The 16,837-nt window shown below is 43.9% G+C and overlaps 1 protein-coding gene across 1 annotated transcript in view; it reads left to right on the top strand.

Annotated features, from left to right (window-relative positions):
• Positions 1 to 16,837, top strand: part of Csmd2 (CUB and Sushi multiple domains 2) — a 501,465-nt gene that overhangs the window by 55,321 nt on the left and 429,307 nt on the right. Inside the window, exon 2 of the mRNA XM_090335284.1 lies at positions 2,105 to 2,321. Within this exon, the coding sequence (XP_090191410.1) occupies positions 2,105 to 2,321 (217 nt within the window). The remainder of the gene's footprint in view (positions 1 to 2,104; positions 2,322 to 16,837) is intronic.

Here is a 16,837-nt window from a genome sequence, read left to right on the forward strand (position 1 = left end):
AATAGAGGCCAAAATCTAAGTAGACACGAGGTTACATTAAATGATCATGAACTGACCGTTTGCCAGCTGCAGATCTCAGAAGCAGATTCAAAGACAAGTGAATTGGCCTGGGTCCTGTTCTAACACAGGTTGCAGCCTGGAGAGAAGATAATTCTCAGGCCATCATAGGAGCCTGGAAGATTAGTTCTGTGCTGTGTGCTACCACAGAGAGGCAGACTGGAATGATAGAGTTTTCCAAGGAGGTAGGGAAGTGTGTTCTCACAGCAGGAACAACACATGCAAAGGCCTCAGGCAATATAGTAAGTCTATGGCAGATACCGAGGAATAAGGAAATCAGGCTGGAATGCTGGAGGAGATCACCAAGGACCCAGACATGTAGAGATCTTCAAAGACTTTGGTTTTCATTTTCCTTATTGAGAAGTACGTGCCCTTTGAAAGGTTGAGGCAGATGGTGCCATGGCTGGGCCTGATCTTATTTTTGGTTTGGAAAGAGAATCTCCAAACACACTGTGATAAAGGGGGTGGCCAGGCTGGCCAGTTGGCAGTGATGATAGGAGTCCAGGAAAGAGTCCGCTGTGGGTTGGGGGAGGTGAGATGGAGACAGGCTGACCTTAGCCATGGGGCTATGAAGAAGAGGAAGGTTTCACATCCAATGGGTTGTATTAGTTACTGTATGGTAGCTTCTGCCTCAGACAAGGCAGTGCAATTTCTGAGAGAGGAAACAGCAGAAGAGGATAAGAGTGGTCGGGGACATCACCATGCTGTCCAACCCAAAGGTCAGCATGGGTCTCGAGGTGTCCCTTGGCCTGACCTGATGTTGGCAGCCTACAGTGTGAGGTCCTCTAAACAGAGACAGGCAGAAAGGTCCTGCCACAGAGCCTGAGGGGAAAGAGCAGTGGGAAGGGAGGATGTGGAGGAAGGAAAATGGCCTGGCTGCTCCAAGTGTGACACCCTGGCCCTTGGGTCATCGCATCACCAGGTGGAAGTGCAGGCTCATTGGTCCTTCCCACTGCCTGCAACTCAAGTCTCCATCAGTACCAGATCTGCAGGTGACATGCACAGTGTAGGCTGGGGAGCAGTAATATCAAGAGTGGCAGAAGGCCAGTATCATGAAGAAAACTGGGTGTTGGAGGCTCATGCCTGCAATCTTAGCTACTTAGGATGCTAAGATAAGAGGATCGTGATTCGAACCCAGCCAGAGCAGGAAAGTTCTTGAGACTTATCTCCAATTAACCACCTAAAATGCCAGAAGTAGAGTTGTGGCTCCAGACACACACATGCATACGCGTGCAGGTGCGCGCATGTGCGCGCGCGCGCACGCACACACACACACACACACACACACACACACACACACACACACGCACAGTAGCTATGGATGAACTCACCAGATCTCCAGAGGCAGGGCAACCAGCATAGTTAGCAAGTAGATGGGAAGTGAAGGCACAGAGACAGAAAGTATAGACAGATTGTATTGTCTATAAATCTGGTAAATCTGGTTATGGAGGGGGTGGGGGTGGGGAGAGAGAGAGTGGGGGGAGGGAAAGAGAGAGGGGGGATTTGTTTTCTGAATAATAAAATCTGGAGCACAAAATGAGAAAGTCCCTGGGTGGCAGGGAGAGATGATAGAGTCTGTTTTGGTTTTGGTTTTGTTTTGGATAGACAAGAGCCCTTTCTGCCACTTGACCCTAGTCTTTTGCCCTTTTATTTCTACTTGTTTCTGAGCTTGAGTCTCACTACTGTCTTGGCTGAACTGGTCTTCTGCTTCCTGCGTAGATGAGATGACAGGCATGCACAATGATGCCTGGCACAATGATCCTCTGGCACTGAGTGCCATGTCTGGATGCAGCCTGAATGTGGTTGCTTCTTTGTTTGAGCTCTCTGAGCTTCAGTGTTCCATCTTCTAGAGTTGTCTTGGCACAACCTGCACCCTGTCAAAGGCCATGTTGAGTCACTTGTTCTTCCTCCTTTGGTGCCAACCACAGAGAAGCCCCTAGGGATCATTTGGGGAAGTGTCCCTGATTCTCTAACACATTGTTCCCTTATCCAGAAGCTTCTAGAACTCCTCCAAGCCATGCTGAACTGCTTCTTTTCTGTCTTCCAGGCCAGAACTGCACATTTCAACTACAGGGCCCCAATGGGACAGTGGAGAGCCCCGGATTCCCATATGGCTACCCCAATTATGCCAATTGTACGTGGACCATCACCGCCGAGGATCAACACAGAGTCCAGCTGGTGTTCCAGTCCTTCGCCCTAGAGGAGGACTTTGATGTCCTGTCAGTATTTGATGGCCCGCCTCAGCCAGAGAACCTGCGAACAAGGTACTGTGCATCCTCTCCCTGGTAACAGCTGGGCCCCCGAGACAAGCTGGCTGAGAGGCAGAACTCAACACCGATTTCTGTTTTAGGAGGCGCTCCTTCAACTCTTTTGCTTGCTCTTGGTCTCTCTGTCTCTCGGTTTCTTTTGCTCTCTCTCTCTGCTGTCATTCTTATTCTCTTTTTTGCCCCTCTTGATATATCGAATCTCTCTATGTGTAGTCCAGGATCTTGCTATGTAGCTCACACTGGCCTGAGATGGCAGTCTTCTAAGAACTGGGATTACAGGTGTGTGCCACCATGTCTAGCTTCTCTACTTTCTTTCAGGTTTCTAAGTTCCTTCTCTTTCTTAGAAGAATCCCATAGGCAGGATTTGGGAAATTAAAAATATAAAGGGGCTAGAGACTTTCTGTTGAAACTGATTTTGCTTATTTCCCCCACCCGCTGGTATTCAACAGTGATGGGAATTGTTGGCAGTCTGAAAGGGATGGGAGCAGAAAAACATCTTGTATCATATATCTGGAAGTATGGACACTGCATTGGAATGTTTTTACATTTGGGTGTCCTGGGCTATGCTATGGAAGTGGGAATATGGAGAACCCCTCTTAAACTTGATCGTAATTGCTGACAGAGAAAGCTCTGGAAGGGTAAGATGGCTATTCTGTACCCCTCTACCTTCTCTCAAGACTGGAAGTTCATAGTTGTTCACAGTTGATGAGGAATGAGGTGGGAAGTTCACCCTTTCCAGGAAAGAAGCCCCATTGGGATATCTCTCCTGGAGGCCTACCATGCCCCCTCACCAGGAGCCTTACCCCCTCTCTTGCCAGTAAAGCTCTTTAGGAAGCTGAATGGCAAATGGCTAACCAGCCAGGGTCTGGGAGTTTAAGATATTAGCTATACCTAAAGGCAGGTCGCATTCATAAATCTTCCCTGCCAAGAGATATTTAAGATGCTTCCAAACCCCAGGCTTCTGGAGCAGACTTACACTGTGGATACAGGACAGCCCCAGCACTCTTGTGCAGTACAGAGAGAAGTCTGGGAGGCCAGTAGCAGAGTGAGTAGTTCTTCCTGATACAAGAGGGCTTACCCAGCAGCCACTGACATTTGGTGGAGCAGGAGACAAGTAGATGTTCCATAAAACCTAGTGAAGGGGACTAGTGTCTTAGGCCTGAATGCTAGGACACAAAACAAAACCATTCCTCCCGTGGCGTTTTCATGGGAATAGTGCACAGGTCAGAGCATCACAGAGTGGTACACACAGCTGGGTTTTTGCAGGATGAGCAGGGGGATGGTTCTAAAGGGATGGTATTTGAGCACATAGCTGAATCTATAATATGGTATTCTCTGCTGGCATCTGAGGAAAACTCCCAGGCCATGCCTACAGGAGTTGTAATGGCCTTTGGGAGAGTGGTCCAGCCATAGCCCAGATGAGGAGACTCTGGGCTTGTGCTTTGGCTAGTTTGTCCTAATTGAGATCTTTATGAACTAGTAAAAGGCAGGATCAGTCAAGAGGCTGGGCTGGAAAATGTCCCCTATCTGTCTCTTCATACCCACACAGATGAGGAGGAAAGGCCAAGAGACAATGAGACATGCTGCCCTGGGAGGTGCAGAGCCCTGTTCCTTTGGGATCTGGACCCCTAGGGTGTTTGTAAATGTTTTCCATGTCCTGAGGTAACTCAAGCTTTCTTAGCTGTGAGTCAGTGTGTGTCTGTGTGCTTGTCTGGAAAATCACTCATGGTGTTAACACTGCCATAGATTAAGAACCTAGGGTCACTGTAACCTTCTTTACATGATCTGGCTGGCTCCTATGCCTAGTGGGTTTCTTTTCTTTTCTTGGTATTTGTCTTGGCAGCATTTCACCTATTTTATTGGTGTTTTAAAAGTTCCAGAGCTCTGGCTATCAATTTTATTTCTTCTCCATTATCTAATGTATTGTTCTTTTTTGGGTTGTAGTTGGCTTTTTTTTTTTTTAAAGATGCTTTTTATCTGTCTCCACTTTTCCCCCTTCCACTTACCTTAGGCTGAGGTTGCTCTTCTGTGGATTTTGTGAATTGAATTCATTCCATTATTTCTTGTTTGATATTAAAAACACGAAGAGCTGTTTGTTTTCCCCTAAGTACAAACTTCATAAATCTTGATGGGTAGCTGTTATTTTAGAAAGAGCTACTAATTTGCAATTTTGTTCTTTTTTTTTAACTCTGGGATTTTGTTTCCTTTTCCTTCATTTTCAAGTAACAGTTGTTTATATTTAAGAAATTATTATGTATTTGGTTTTATTATATAATGATCAGAATATGAATTCTGCTTAGGAGAAGGTATTGGCTTCCTTCCCTTGGTGTAAGATCAGTTTTGGGGAAAGGTTCTGTGAGGATTTCTGGTAGAACATAGCACGTGACTGAAGGGTGAGAAATTCGTGTCTCTAGGAGCATGCAAATTTTCCAAATTCCTTCTCGAAAATATTTGTTGCATGGGGGAACTCCAATTTTTCTATTATCTCTGTCTCTGTTTCTGTCTCTGCCTCTCTCTCTCTTTTTCCCTTTCCTTCTCCCGTTCTCTCTTGCCAGTCCTGGGGCTTGAACGCAGGGCCTGGCCACTGTCCCTAAGCTTCTTTTGTTGAAGACTAGTACTCTACCATTTGAGCCTCAGTGTCACTTTTGGTTTTTTCTGTTTATGTGGTACTGAGAAATAGAACCCATGGTTTCATACATGCTATGCAAGCACTATACTACTAAGCCACATTCTCGGCCTTCACCTCTTAAGTTTTAATTGTATTCATTTGGATGCTGGAGCTTTAGCACATGAATATTTTTAAAAACTTAAATCTTCACAGGGAGCCATATATTTTTCCAGTGTAGAAACTCCCTCTAGGCTGCTATGATTATTGCTTTAAATTATACTTCAATATTAATATTGACATATTTTTATTTCCTTTAGGTTTGCATTTACTTGGCCTATCAGCCAAATTTTCTATTTTTAATATATATGTTATTGGTTTAGGAGTAGCTGTTAAACAATGTATTATTATACAGTGTATATATATCATAGTAAAATTTTTATTCTTTATTTCTTTGCTTTTTTTTTTTTTTTTGGTGGTCATGGACTTTGAATTCAGTGTCTCCTGCTTCATCTTTACTTAAAACAGATGCTCTACCACTTGAGCTATACTTTTCTAACATTTGTTTGTACCAGCACTGGGGCTTGCACTCGGCCTCATGCTTCATTTTTACTTGAAGCTATCCTCTACCACTTGAGCTTCCACTTCTGCTTCCAGGTTTTTGCTGGTTAATGGGAGATACATCTCTCAGATTTGTCTTTCTGGGCTGGCTTTGAACAACAGTCTTCAGATCTCAGCCTCTTGAGTAGATGAGATATAGGGGTGAACCACTGGTTCCTGCCTTTCAGCACTATTTTGCACTGGTTATTATTTTTTTAATAATCTTCTTGTGATATTAAAGGTGTACAGAGGAACTACCATTTCATAAGTCAGGTAATGAGTATGTTTCCTCTTTTAGACAATGTCAACCCTTTTTATGCTTTCCCCCAATTTCCCTCTACCATCCTGGCCCACAGGTTACTTTTGAGATAGAATCTTTCTTCTTGCACTTAGACCATGATCTATTTGGTACTTGCCACAAAGCTAGAATGACAAGCTTGGAGCACTGCTTCCAGCTCTTGATTAGGAAGCAATCTCTAAGACTTTTTTGTTTGTTTGTTTACCAGGCTGGCCTCTAGCACCTGAGCCTTCCCTATCTCAGCTAACCAAAGAGCTAGGATTACAGGCCAACAGCGCCCAGCCAGCAGCCAGAATCTTTGTTCTTTAACAGGAAAGAATAGCCTACTCACCTTTCTTCAGTAATAACCGATATGTTTGCTCTTCTGTGATATTTAATGCTTTCTATTTTTAAACTTCCACACTGTTATTTCCTTTTCCCTATCTTCAAGTACAAGTTTTCTTTGCTTTTTCCCCCTCCATGATTTTTATTCTACTAGTAGTTAAAGTTACTGCTTTAGGACACATTTTAAGCTTCATTTGTCTGTCAGCATGATGCTTAGCTAACATTTTTCTTATTTGAGTCTTACAGGATCTGTGTTTTGTGCTAATTCTTATATGGTTTGTAGCATGTAGGGTATTAGATCATTTTGGGGGGGACTTTCCAAAGTTGATGATGTAAATATTCCATCTCTGGACACATTAGGTCATTTCATGAAAATTTCCAAATGAGGTGGAAGAAGAGTACTATGTCTTGGCTTTCTGTCATGAACTGGAAATTTCTCTCATAAAGCTTTTTTTCCTTATTCATTTTTATGACATTGGAAATAGAATTATTGTTTAAATTTAGTTCTTGGCTGTCATTGCTAATATATAAAAGTGTAACTGATTCATGTGCATTGATCTTGTATCCTGTGGCCTTCATGGATTCATTCTTAGATCAAATGTTTTGTTTATATCTACTAATAGAAGCAGTTGTTTTGTTTTCTTCCTTGTCAGTTTGGATACCTTGTATTTCTCTTCTGCCTGATTTGCACTGTCCAGCACCTCTAGTACTGTATTAAATTGAAATGGTTGTTTGTGAACATGAAATTATTGTGTGACTCCTGATTGTAAGAGGAAAATAGTTACTTTTTTCCCACTATAAAGTATGATATTGGGGCCAGGAGTATGGCCTAGTGTCTGAGTGTATGAAGACCCAGGTTTGGTTCCTCAGTACTACATACATAGAAAAAGCCAGAAGTGGTGCTGTGGCTCAAATGGTAGAGCTCAAGCCTTGAGAAAGCCCAAGGACAGTGCTCAGGCCCTGAGTTCAAGCACCAGGATTGGCAAAAAAATTATGATATTGACTATGTTTTGTAGCAACTCTTCTAACAAAGCTTTTGTAAACAGAGGGTGTGACATGTTCTGCTACAATCAGGACAAAGCATTGGAGTAAGGGACCAGATAGCAGGCCAGTCACAAGATGGTGGTAGCCTGGACTAGAACAAAGAAGAGCAGAGAAGGTATAGTTTCATTATGGGAAAGAGCTATCTCCAGAGTAAATTTGGGATTTATGGGGACTGTAAAAGGGAATATGAGAAAGAAAGAGTGAAGGAATTACTGACTCCATAGTATCTAGCTTAGAAACAGAAAATAGACCAGATTGGCCTATAGTGAATTCTAGTCTCTAGTAAAATGTGTCCTGCTGGCTGAACAAGAATTGATGGCCCTGATGTTTTACTTTTTCCACCTAGTAGGTTACCTCATACAATATCATTGTGAGACAGTAGGATGTAATGAAAAGAAACCAAGATTTACACCTAGCAAGTTAGTGTCTATATCCATCCATCCATCCATCCATCCATCCATCTATCCATCCATCCATGCATTTATCATCATCATCATCATCATCATCACCACCACCACCACCATCATCATCCTTGTCGTTAACTATTTGTGCTGGTGGGGATCAAATCCAAGGCCTTGAATATGTGAGGCAAACACTTAGCCACTGAGTCAGACTCCTAATCTTTAGGTATGTGACTCTGAAAATAAAGTGTGCAATGTATATGTGTGTACTGTATATGTGTGCAATATATAACATGTGTACATAATATATATATATATATGTATGTATGTATGTATCTAATGTACCAGTGCATTAGTGATCCCACAATGGTCCTTTTTCCTCCTTCCCCCCAGGCAATGGGCAGAACCAGAAAGAGGCTTCTCTCTGCCTGCCTCACTGGGCGGGGGGGGAGGGGCGGGGGGGAGCTTGCTTTATTTATTGTCTGAACCTTACCAGGCAGTGCTCTCACTGTATTTCTAATGTACCTCTCTTTCGGCCCTTCCATCCAATGCCGATCATCTTCGTATTTAGGGATGCTGGTGAATCCTCTAACCACCCTTCTTGCTTTCCCAGCAGCTCACTCCTGGGTTGCACACAGTGAGCTCCACCCTATTCTAGCACTATATTCTTAGGCCTAGGCACAGAGTCCATCCTGTGAGTACATACTTGCGAAAAAATAATGCAATAAACCACAATACTCCTGTGAGTACAAACTCCAGCTCCTCTCCTGCTGGGGGCTAGTGGGAAGATATGTCTTCCTTGTCCTCAGTGTCCTGAGAATAAAGTGGCTCTGACAATATCTCCCATATGGTTGGTAGGTGAGGATTAATTTAAATAATGTTCATCTACTAACTGGAATTTTGTAGAAACAAAAGGAATATGTATATGTTAGAAAAAGTAGAAAACACACTTAGGCAAAAAGACAAAAGTGTTCGATATTTCCTAAGTCAGGAAGTAGTACAGCAGTTCGCAGCGGAAGGCAGTCTTGTGTCCTGTCCTGTACCCAGGGACATTTGGCAATCTTAGGGATACTTTTGGATGAGCCCTGCATCACACGTAGCAGGTTGGGATCAAGGATACTTGGTAGCAACCTGTGTCTGCCAGGAGCAAAGATCTGTCTCCAAACATTCGTGCTGGGCCTGGGGAATCCTGAGGAGGGGCATTGCATGGGCCAAGGCTGTGAGGTCCAGACATACGAGGGTTCTAGTTCTCCTTCTGTATAAGCAACTCTGGGCAAGTGAGCCAGCACACCCGAGTTTCCGTTTCCTCCTCTACAGAATGGGTGTGTCTCAGGGATGCTGTGCATTAACAGCCACACCTGGCATCCCTGATGAAGAGGTGCCAGTAGACACCCTTGCACACAGCTTGTGTGATCTGCAGACACCATTCATCTCCCGACACCTCCCTCTCTCTACCAGAAGTTCATAGCCATCTCCTTGAAAGCATCTCTCATTTCATCTAGAGCTATTCACAGGCAGCCACATCCCAGGGTGCCAGAAGGCAACGTCTGGCTGCTTGAAATTAAATTTACAATAGAAGCTGATCCGATTCTCCTCGTAATGGATCAGGACAGGAAACGGGGGTAGAAGCTGGTCCTAAAGGCTGGGGAGAGCCTGTAGGAGTTTAGAAATTAGCAAGGAAAGAACAAAGCGTCTTCCAGATAATGCAGTGTCAGCCCTGCCTGGATGAATTAGTGAAGTAATCCTTATGTCTCTGCCTTTTTTGGGGGGGAAGCGGGGGAGGGGTGCCATTAGATGGCCTTCCCGAGCTGGCAAAACCTCCTATTACATCTCAGTTTAATGTGGAATGAAGTTTTCAAAGAGAGCACAAGCAAACACAATCTGTGGAGATGCTGCTAATAAACTGCCTCACTCTCAAGTCAGAGGGTTTATAGGATGCTGGTGATGACTGCCCCAGTTAAGCACAGCTAAGCATCCCTTCATTTCAACATTTAGGCTCCAGTTATGGAAGGCACTGTGATTCATTTGCTCTGTTACTGGCAATGCATTCTGTCATCAGCCTGAGGTAGAATGGAACTTCAGTCATTTGGAGCTGGTTATAGATTTTACTCCACTGGCATTAGGCACCTGTTTGGAAGTTGTAAAGATCTGCAAATTTGCCAGATTTACTGTCTCCTTATGAATATGTATCACAGCGGAGGCCCCCAAAGGACCTGCTGATGGATGGATTTCTTAAAAAAAAAAAAGTGCACATCAGTACAGTTGTCCTTGGCAGGTTCTTTTCCCAGAGTCCTTTGGGAATGAAGTTCTTGTGGTCAGGAGCTGACTGAGGGATGCTAGGGATGAGGAAGACATCTTTATTTAGGATGGAAACAGAGGACATTGGAGAGACAAGAAGACATCATGAAACTGAGCACCTGTTGTGGGCCAGTCACATTTGTTGAGTCACTCAGTGTCGTGATTTGTCATTTATTGAGTGTGTACCAGGAGTTCCAGGAGTTGGAGATATCCACTTAGCAAAGGAGCATCTGCCTTCAAGGAACTTTCAGTGTCTTGGGGGAGGCAGATGAATAATCAGGTAGACGGTGGAAAATGTGAGTTCTGGGATGGATGAAGCTGCCTGGCCTGGTGGCAGATGTTTATGGATGCTCATCTGGGGCTTTTGTGTGACTCCTTTCAGTTACCCTTTTGCTTGGTTATTTCTTAGTCATCCTTCATATCTCAACTCAGTTGTCATGTCCTCAACCCAGGGAATCTTGCAGGAACATCCTCTCCCAACTTTATCTAGTTACCCATTCCCTGCCAGTTCAGATTACCATGCATTTTTCATTGGAGGTTTTAGGTGTGCAAGAATATTTAATGGATGTCCATCTCGCTCACAAGACTCTGAGCTCTGTGACGACAGGCATTCTTTCTCTTTCCTTCTCCCTTGTGGGACCTAACATGGTGCCTGGCGCTAGATGATCAGTAAATATGTGTGGAATGAATGGATGAATGCTTTCCTTTCCCTTTTTTTTCTTCCCTTTCCCTTGCCTTATGCCAGTACTAGGGCTTGAACTCAAGGCCTAGGCACTATCCCTTACCTTTTTATTCCTAAGTCAGACTCTCTACCACTTAAGCAACAGCTCTACTTTTTTTTGGTGGTTAATGGAAGATAAGAGTCTCAAGATCTTTACTGCTTGGGCTAGCTTTGAACCACAGTCCTCAGATCCTAGCCTGAGTAGCTAGATTACAGGTAAACTACAGGCACCCAACTGGATGAATGCTTTCTGGAGGAAAGATTCTCCAGTAGGACATGGAGGAAGGAGGGAGGAGACTATTTCAAGCCAAGAAAATAGGACATACACAGGTCCAGGCACAAGCTAGAGAGAGGCGAGACAGAACTGAACTCTGGTTTGCTAGAGCCAGGAACCTGACCCCCCCCCTCCTCCTTCCCAGGACACCTGGGACAATTTGCTTGCATTGCATGTATTCCTTCAAAAATATTTCATCCCACTGGGTGCCAGTGGCTCATGCCTGTGATCCTGGCTACTCAGGAGGCTGAGATCTGAGGATCAAGGTTCAAAGCCAGCCCTAGAAGGAAAGTCCATGAGACTCTTATGTCCAATTAACAGCCAAAAAGCTGATAGTGGAGTTGTGGCTCAAGTGGTAGAGAAGTAGCCTTGAGCAAAACAAAAGATGAAAGAGCACCCAGGTCCTGATTTCAATCACACACACACACACACACACACACACACACACACACACACACACACACACAGTCTATCCCACTGCTACTCCTAAGCAGTTTCCCTGAAATAGTAAAAGTCCTAGAGTCTTTTGAAGTGCAGCAATGTTGAGAGCCAGCAGTCCCAGGCCTCCTCCACCAGGCCTTGTCCCTTGTCCCAGCCACTCCCTGGAGGTAACTACTGCTGACAAGGTTGGTGGGTGTCCAATTTCTTCTTAAATAAAGATTTATTAAACTGCCCATGAGGCTTATTGGGACATCCATCAGCCCTTTAAAAATTGTTCTGATGAATTAAGTGTAAACTAATTAGAAACATGGATTCAATTACCCTCAGAACACACAAGAGTTTAATAATTAATAGGAAGAGGGCTTGAGGCCAAAGACATTATGGATTTTATCAAGCCCCTAACATCAGTAAAGTAAATATGTTTGATTCACTCTAAATGCTGGAAAATTTGTATGTAAAGGCAGACCTGTTGGTGAGCTGTGTCTATGACCAGAGTGTTCTCTGCATATGTGTGTGTGTGTGTGTGTGTGTGTGTGTGTGTGTGTGTGTGTTTGTGTGGGGGGGAGGATGCAGGGAAAGAGAATATGTGTGTGAGTGTGTGCTGGTATTTAGTCTTGACGTCTGGACTTTGCACTCTTACTTGGTTGTCTTTTTCTACCCAAGGCTGAGGCTCTAGCACTTAGAACCACCTCTCCACTGCTGGCTTTTATGCTGATTAGAGATAAGTCTTGTGGATGTTGTTGTTCAGGTGTAACTTTGAACCCTAATGTTTAGATCTCACCTATGTACCTAGGCAACCAGGGCAATTGTTTAATAAAGAGGCAGATACGGGGCCAAGGGGCTAAGATCTGTTGGTGATGCTAGCCAGAGCTTCCCCGGGACAAGAATGTGACCCACCAGTCACAGGGTGCTTTCTACCTGTTTGTTCATCCCATGCTGTGGACCCAGTGCATCTGGGGAAGCCAAGGAGACATTGTAGAACTTCTGGAGGAATGCTCTGTTTATCCTGAATTAAACTGGGAACTCTGGCCTTTGTTGTTGTTCTTATTGTTATTGGAACTAAGATTTGAATTCAGGGACTTATGTTTGTTAAGAATGTTCTACCACTTGAGCACTCCTGCAGCCATGCTTTTCATTGGTTATTCTAGAATAAACTCTCACTTTCTGCCTGAGTGAATGTCTGAGCTGTGATCTTCCTACTTTAGACTTCTCATCATTGGTGAGATCATAGGTGTAAGCCACTTTGTTCAGTCTTCTGCCACAGAGCGAGAACTTTTCTGCCAGAGCTTGTCCAGAATTATTCTCCTAATCTCAGTTTTCCAAGTAGCTGTAACTCAGATTACAGGTATCAGTCACCAGTGCAGTGCTAACTCTTGATTATTTAGATGCACTTCAAGAAAGGTCTTGGGACTGGAATAAATGCTTACCTGTGCTATGCCATATGTTTGATGTGCTATAACTCACTTAATACTGAACAGTTTTCCTGGGAGTAAGAATTACCACCTCTATTTTTACTGCCCAGACTCAAAAGAGGCTGCATACCTTGTGGTATCCTCCTTCAAACTCCCAGATCAGCACCACACTCAGGTGCAGACAGGGTGATTGACAAGGGTTGAAAGAGGAGGAAATGGGGTCTGTCAGGGTTAGGGCTCTGGAAACCAACTGCAAAAATCCGGGGTAGCCTCATTTGCTCCATCACCCACTGCCAAGGGGTGTGTCTGAGTAGACGTGGTGGTGGAGGGGCTGGCAGCAGGTGATTTACAAAGCCAGATGGGCAGCAGTGTCAGGGGCCTGGGCAATCTCTCCACCCACAGTACGATCCTGTAGTTCAAGGTCAAAGTCAGTTTTGATGTCAGAGTTGCACCTTGCTCATTAGCCAAGTCTGCTACTTAATAGTGGCCAAAATTTAAGGGTTGGTGGAGCCTAAAGTGCAGACCAAAAAACTGTGCTGCCCAGACCCTGTCTGTCAGTCGGCCCTGTGCATGTCATCGAATCGGTCCAGATTTCTCCATTACTCCAGGATAGAATTGGCCACCCCTATGTGTTCATCTGTCCCCCTTTTCACAAACGAATGTCCTCTGCACTGTGACCAAGATAGGATGGTAGGCCTTTATTCTCAACAGAAATTGGTGTACAAATGGTGTGACTTTGGAAAGCCAGGGTTATTTTCAGAGTAGGGACAGGTTTGGACCGGTAATTAATTCTAGCCTTCCCTCTGTTTTCTTTGTTAGCAGAAATGATATCCAAATAAACATCTTCCCAAGTACTCAAGGTCTTCATTCTCTCAAAATAAATGGAAGAGAAAATCCCATTTCAATGTTTAAGTGAATAAAGGGAACCCAATCAATTGCACTCAGAGGTCAATCTAAGCTACTATAAGATGTAGTATGGGACCAGAGGTCAGGGCGGGGACCCAAAAACCTGGGTTCTATCCCTATCGCCCACTAGCTAGCTTATATGCTTGCAGCCTTTACCCAGTGTTCTCAGGGCTTAATGCTCACACACAGTGAAGACTGATGCCCCATGGCTTCTTCCAGTCCTGAAATTGTGGAACTAAACACTGCCAGAGGTGTGTGATGTGAGGATTAAAAAATACCTTTGATCTGGGATTATTTCCACCCTATCCAGGTGCTTGGGCTCCCTGAACAGTATTACCATTTGTCTCTGGCACAAGCCTTCGGTTTCCCTTGGCACAAACAATGTAGCAGAGAAGTCGAACTGCTCACCATCCATCTGCTTCCTCCTCCTCAATGTAGCCCAGCCTGGGACCCAGATTTTCCAGCCATGCTTGCATATAGGTGGGGCTGAGTACCGTTAGTGACAAGTAGGAAGCAGGCAGAGGTGATATGTGCTCTTTCCGGATCCAGCAGGACAGGACAGGCTTCTTCTGATTGTCAGGAGCTAGAAGCAATCTGGATGCTGGGATGATGGTGGCCTCGCTGTTGTGGACTGGTGGAGATATAGAGGAGAAATATACTCGTCTTCGAAGTTAGACCTTTAGGAACCCAATCGCGGTAGGTAGTGGCTCCTTAGCTATGGATGCTCTGAGTCCTGGCATTTATACATTTATTTTAGAGCTCAGAGGAAAGTGAGACTTTTAGCTTCATAGAACTAACACTTGGCCTTGTTCATGTTAGGGGAAAGTAAGGTTCAGCTTGTTTAGCCATTTTGCCTAAAGGTTTAGATCATTAAACTGTCAGGTGTGGTCTTTTTATTTATTTATTCTTGATGGTATGGTGGACTGAACTCAAGGCCTTATATTGCTAGGCAAGTGTTCCACCACTTGAGCTATGCCTCCAGTAATCTTTTGCTTTTAGCCTACTTTTCAGATAGTAGCTCATACTTTTGCCTTGTCTGGCCGTAGACTGAGACCTTCTGAGTTCTGCCTCCCAAGCAGTTGGGACTTACGGGCCTGAGTCATCTTCTCTGACCTGGCCTTTATATTTTTTATTTTCTTTTGAGATAGGATCTCTCTTTGTAACCTAGGTTCCCTTCAAACTCCTTCTCCTCCCTTCTTGCCCTCCTGAGTGCTTGGGATTACAGACAAATATCATCACAGCTGGTTTAGGTGTTATTTTCATTTTTCTTTTTTGGCTGGAACCAGGTTACATCTAGTTGCCATGACATTTGTCATGGTTGTTTAAAGTCTTCTCTTCCGGGGGGGCGGTTTCTCAGGCTTTCCTTGCTGATGATGACCTTGGCTGTCCTAAGTTATACTTGTTGGGAATCTTGTAGGAACTCTTTCACTTATAATTTTCTGATATTTTCATCATGTTTTATCTTGGGCAATATATTTTAAGGAGAGAGAGAGACAAAGAGGAGGAGGAGAAGAAAGAAGAGGTGGAGGAGGAGGAGAGGGAGGGAGGGAGGGAGGAAGAGAGAGAGAGAGAGAAACTTATTTTTTAATCACATCAAGGACACCTAGTGTCAGCCTGAGTTGTTGATGCTGACCTCGGTCACCTGGCTGCTTTCTCCAGCAAAGTTACCTGCCCTGGGCTCATACTGTGCTCTTTGGAAGGAAACACTGTATTCTGGATGGCTCACACTTAAGAAATGAGGAGTTAGGTTTCATTTCCCTGAGGAGAGAGTCTGTACATGAATTATTTGGGATGCTTCTGCCTGAGAGATTTGTGTGTGCTCCTCCATTTATTAATTTATTCAATCATTTATTGATACCAGTGTAGACTTATGATATTTATTTTATCCTTTGGATTGGGTAGCAATACGACCACATTTATTTTGTGGCTCACGTTGTCCGAAGCTGTTTCAGCTGGGTCCAGTGTCTTCTGCATTATCTTTTCATTGTCCTTTGTGTTACTCATGCCATCACTCTTACTGTGATGAGCACATCCTCTTTCCTTGGCACTACGAGAACACTCCACATATGTCTTCTGTATTTCCTGTGCCAGGCCTCGAATCAGCTATTGTTGATGGAGCTGTAGTTTCTTTTGTTGAAGAAGGAGGTGAGAAACTAAGGTCTGAGTGCCAGGTGTGCTTGTTGCAGTTGAGATGCCATTGCAGGGAATTACATGAAAGTATAGTAGCCCAAAGATAAAACCTATCTATAAGTGTTACTTTGTGTATCAACTTGTGCCTCCAGGAAGGCAAATATGACTTCAGACAAATTGAAGTCTTCAACACTCGTGCAGCACTACACAGGCCATTCTCTCATTTCTCTTTGTCTATAACGTATTCCAACTATGGGAATGACTCTCAATGCATACCAACCATGACCCATGTGCACATGGAATGTCAGATAATCGTAAGCCTATACTCCTTTGATAAAGCACTATATACCCTTGACACCAAAACTTACCTAGGGTTTCTTTATCTTCTGATCTTTATAGAGTTCATGAGTTTTCACTACTTTCCACACTTCTTTCAGTGAGTTTGTTTAATACATCTGTAGTACACATATATTCTTTGATTCTTTGCTAGTCTGAATTCCACCACAGGATCCCAAGGCATCCTTAATGATTTTTCTAAAGCGTTATAAGCATAAAGATTCACTTTATGTACTTTAAGGTGCCACCACCTGTGTATGTGTGTGTATGTGTGTGGGGAGCTGTGGTACTATGGCTTGAACTCAGAGACTCTCGCTTGCTAGAAGATTATCTATGGCCTAAGCTATACCTCCAGCCCATTTTGCTTGGGTTATTTTTGAGATAGTCTCACTTTTTGTCTGGTTTGCCCAGCAATCCTACTTACACCATGACTGGGTGATAGGTTGGAGCTAAGGACCTTGAATTTGTAAGACAGGTGGTCTACCATGAGCCACTCCCCCAATACTCTTCTTATTTTATTTTTCAGAGAGTCTTGTGTTTGTACCTGGGGCTAGCCTCAGACCACAGTCTTCCTACCATGTCTCTGTCTCTCTCTCTCTCTCTCTCTCTCTCTCTCTCTATATATATATATATATATATATATATAATTCAGACATATCTATATGTCGGAATTATTGATTGAGATGGGGGTCTTAATAATTTTATTGCTTTATTTCTGGGCTG

Source organism: Megascapheus bottae, chromosome 6, assembly GCF_031878675.1.
Source record: "Megascapheus bottae isolate mThoBot1 chromosome 6, mThoBot2.hap1, whole genome shotgun sequence".
Classification (NCBI taxonomy): domain Eukaryota; kingdom Metazoa; phylum Chordata; class Mammalia; order Rodentia; family Geomyidae; genus Megascapheus; species Megascapheus bottae.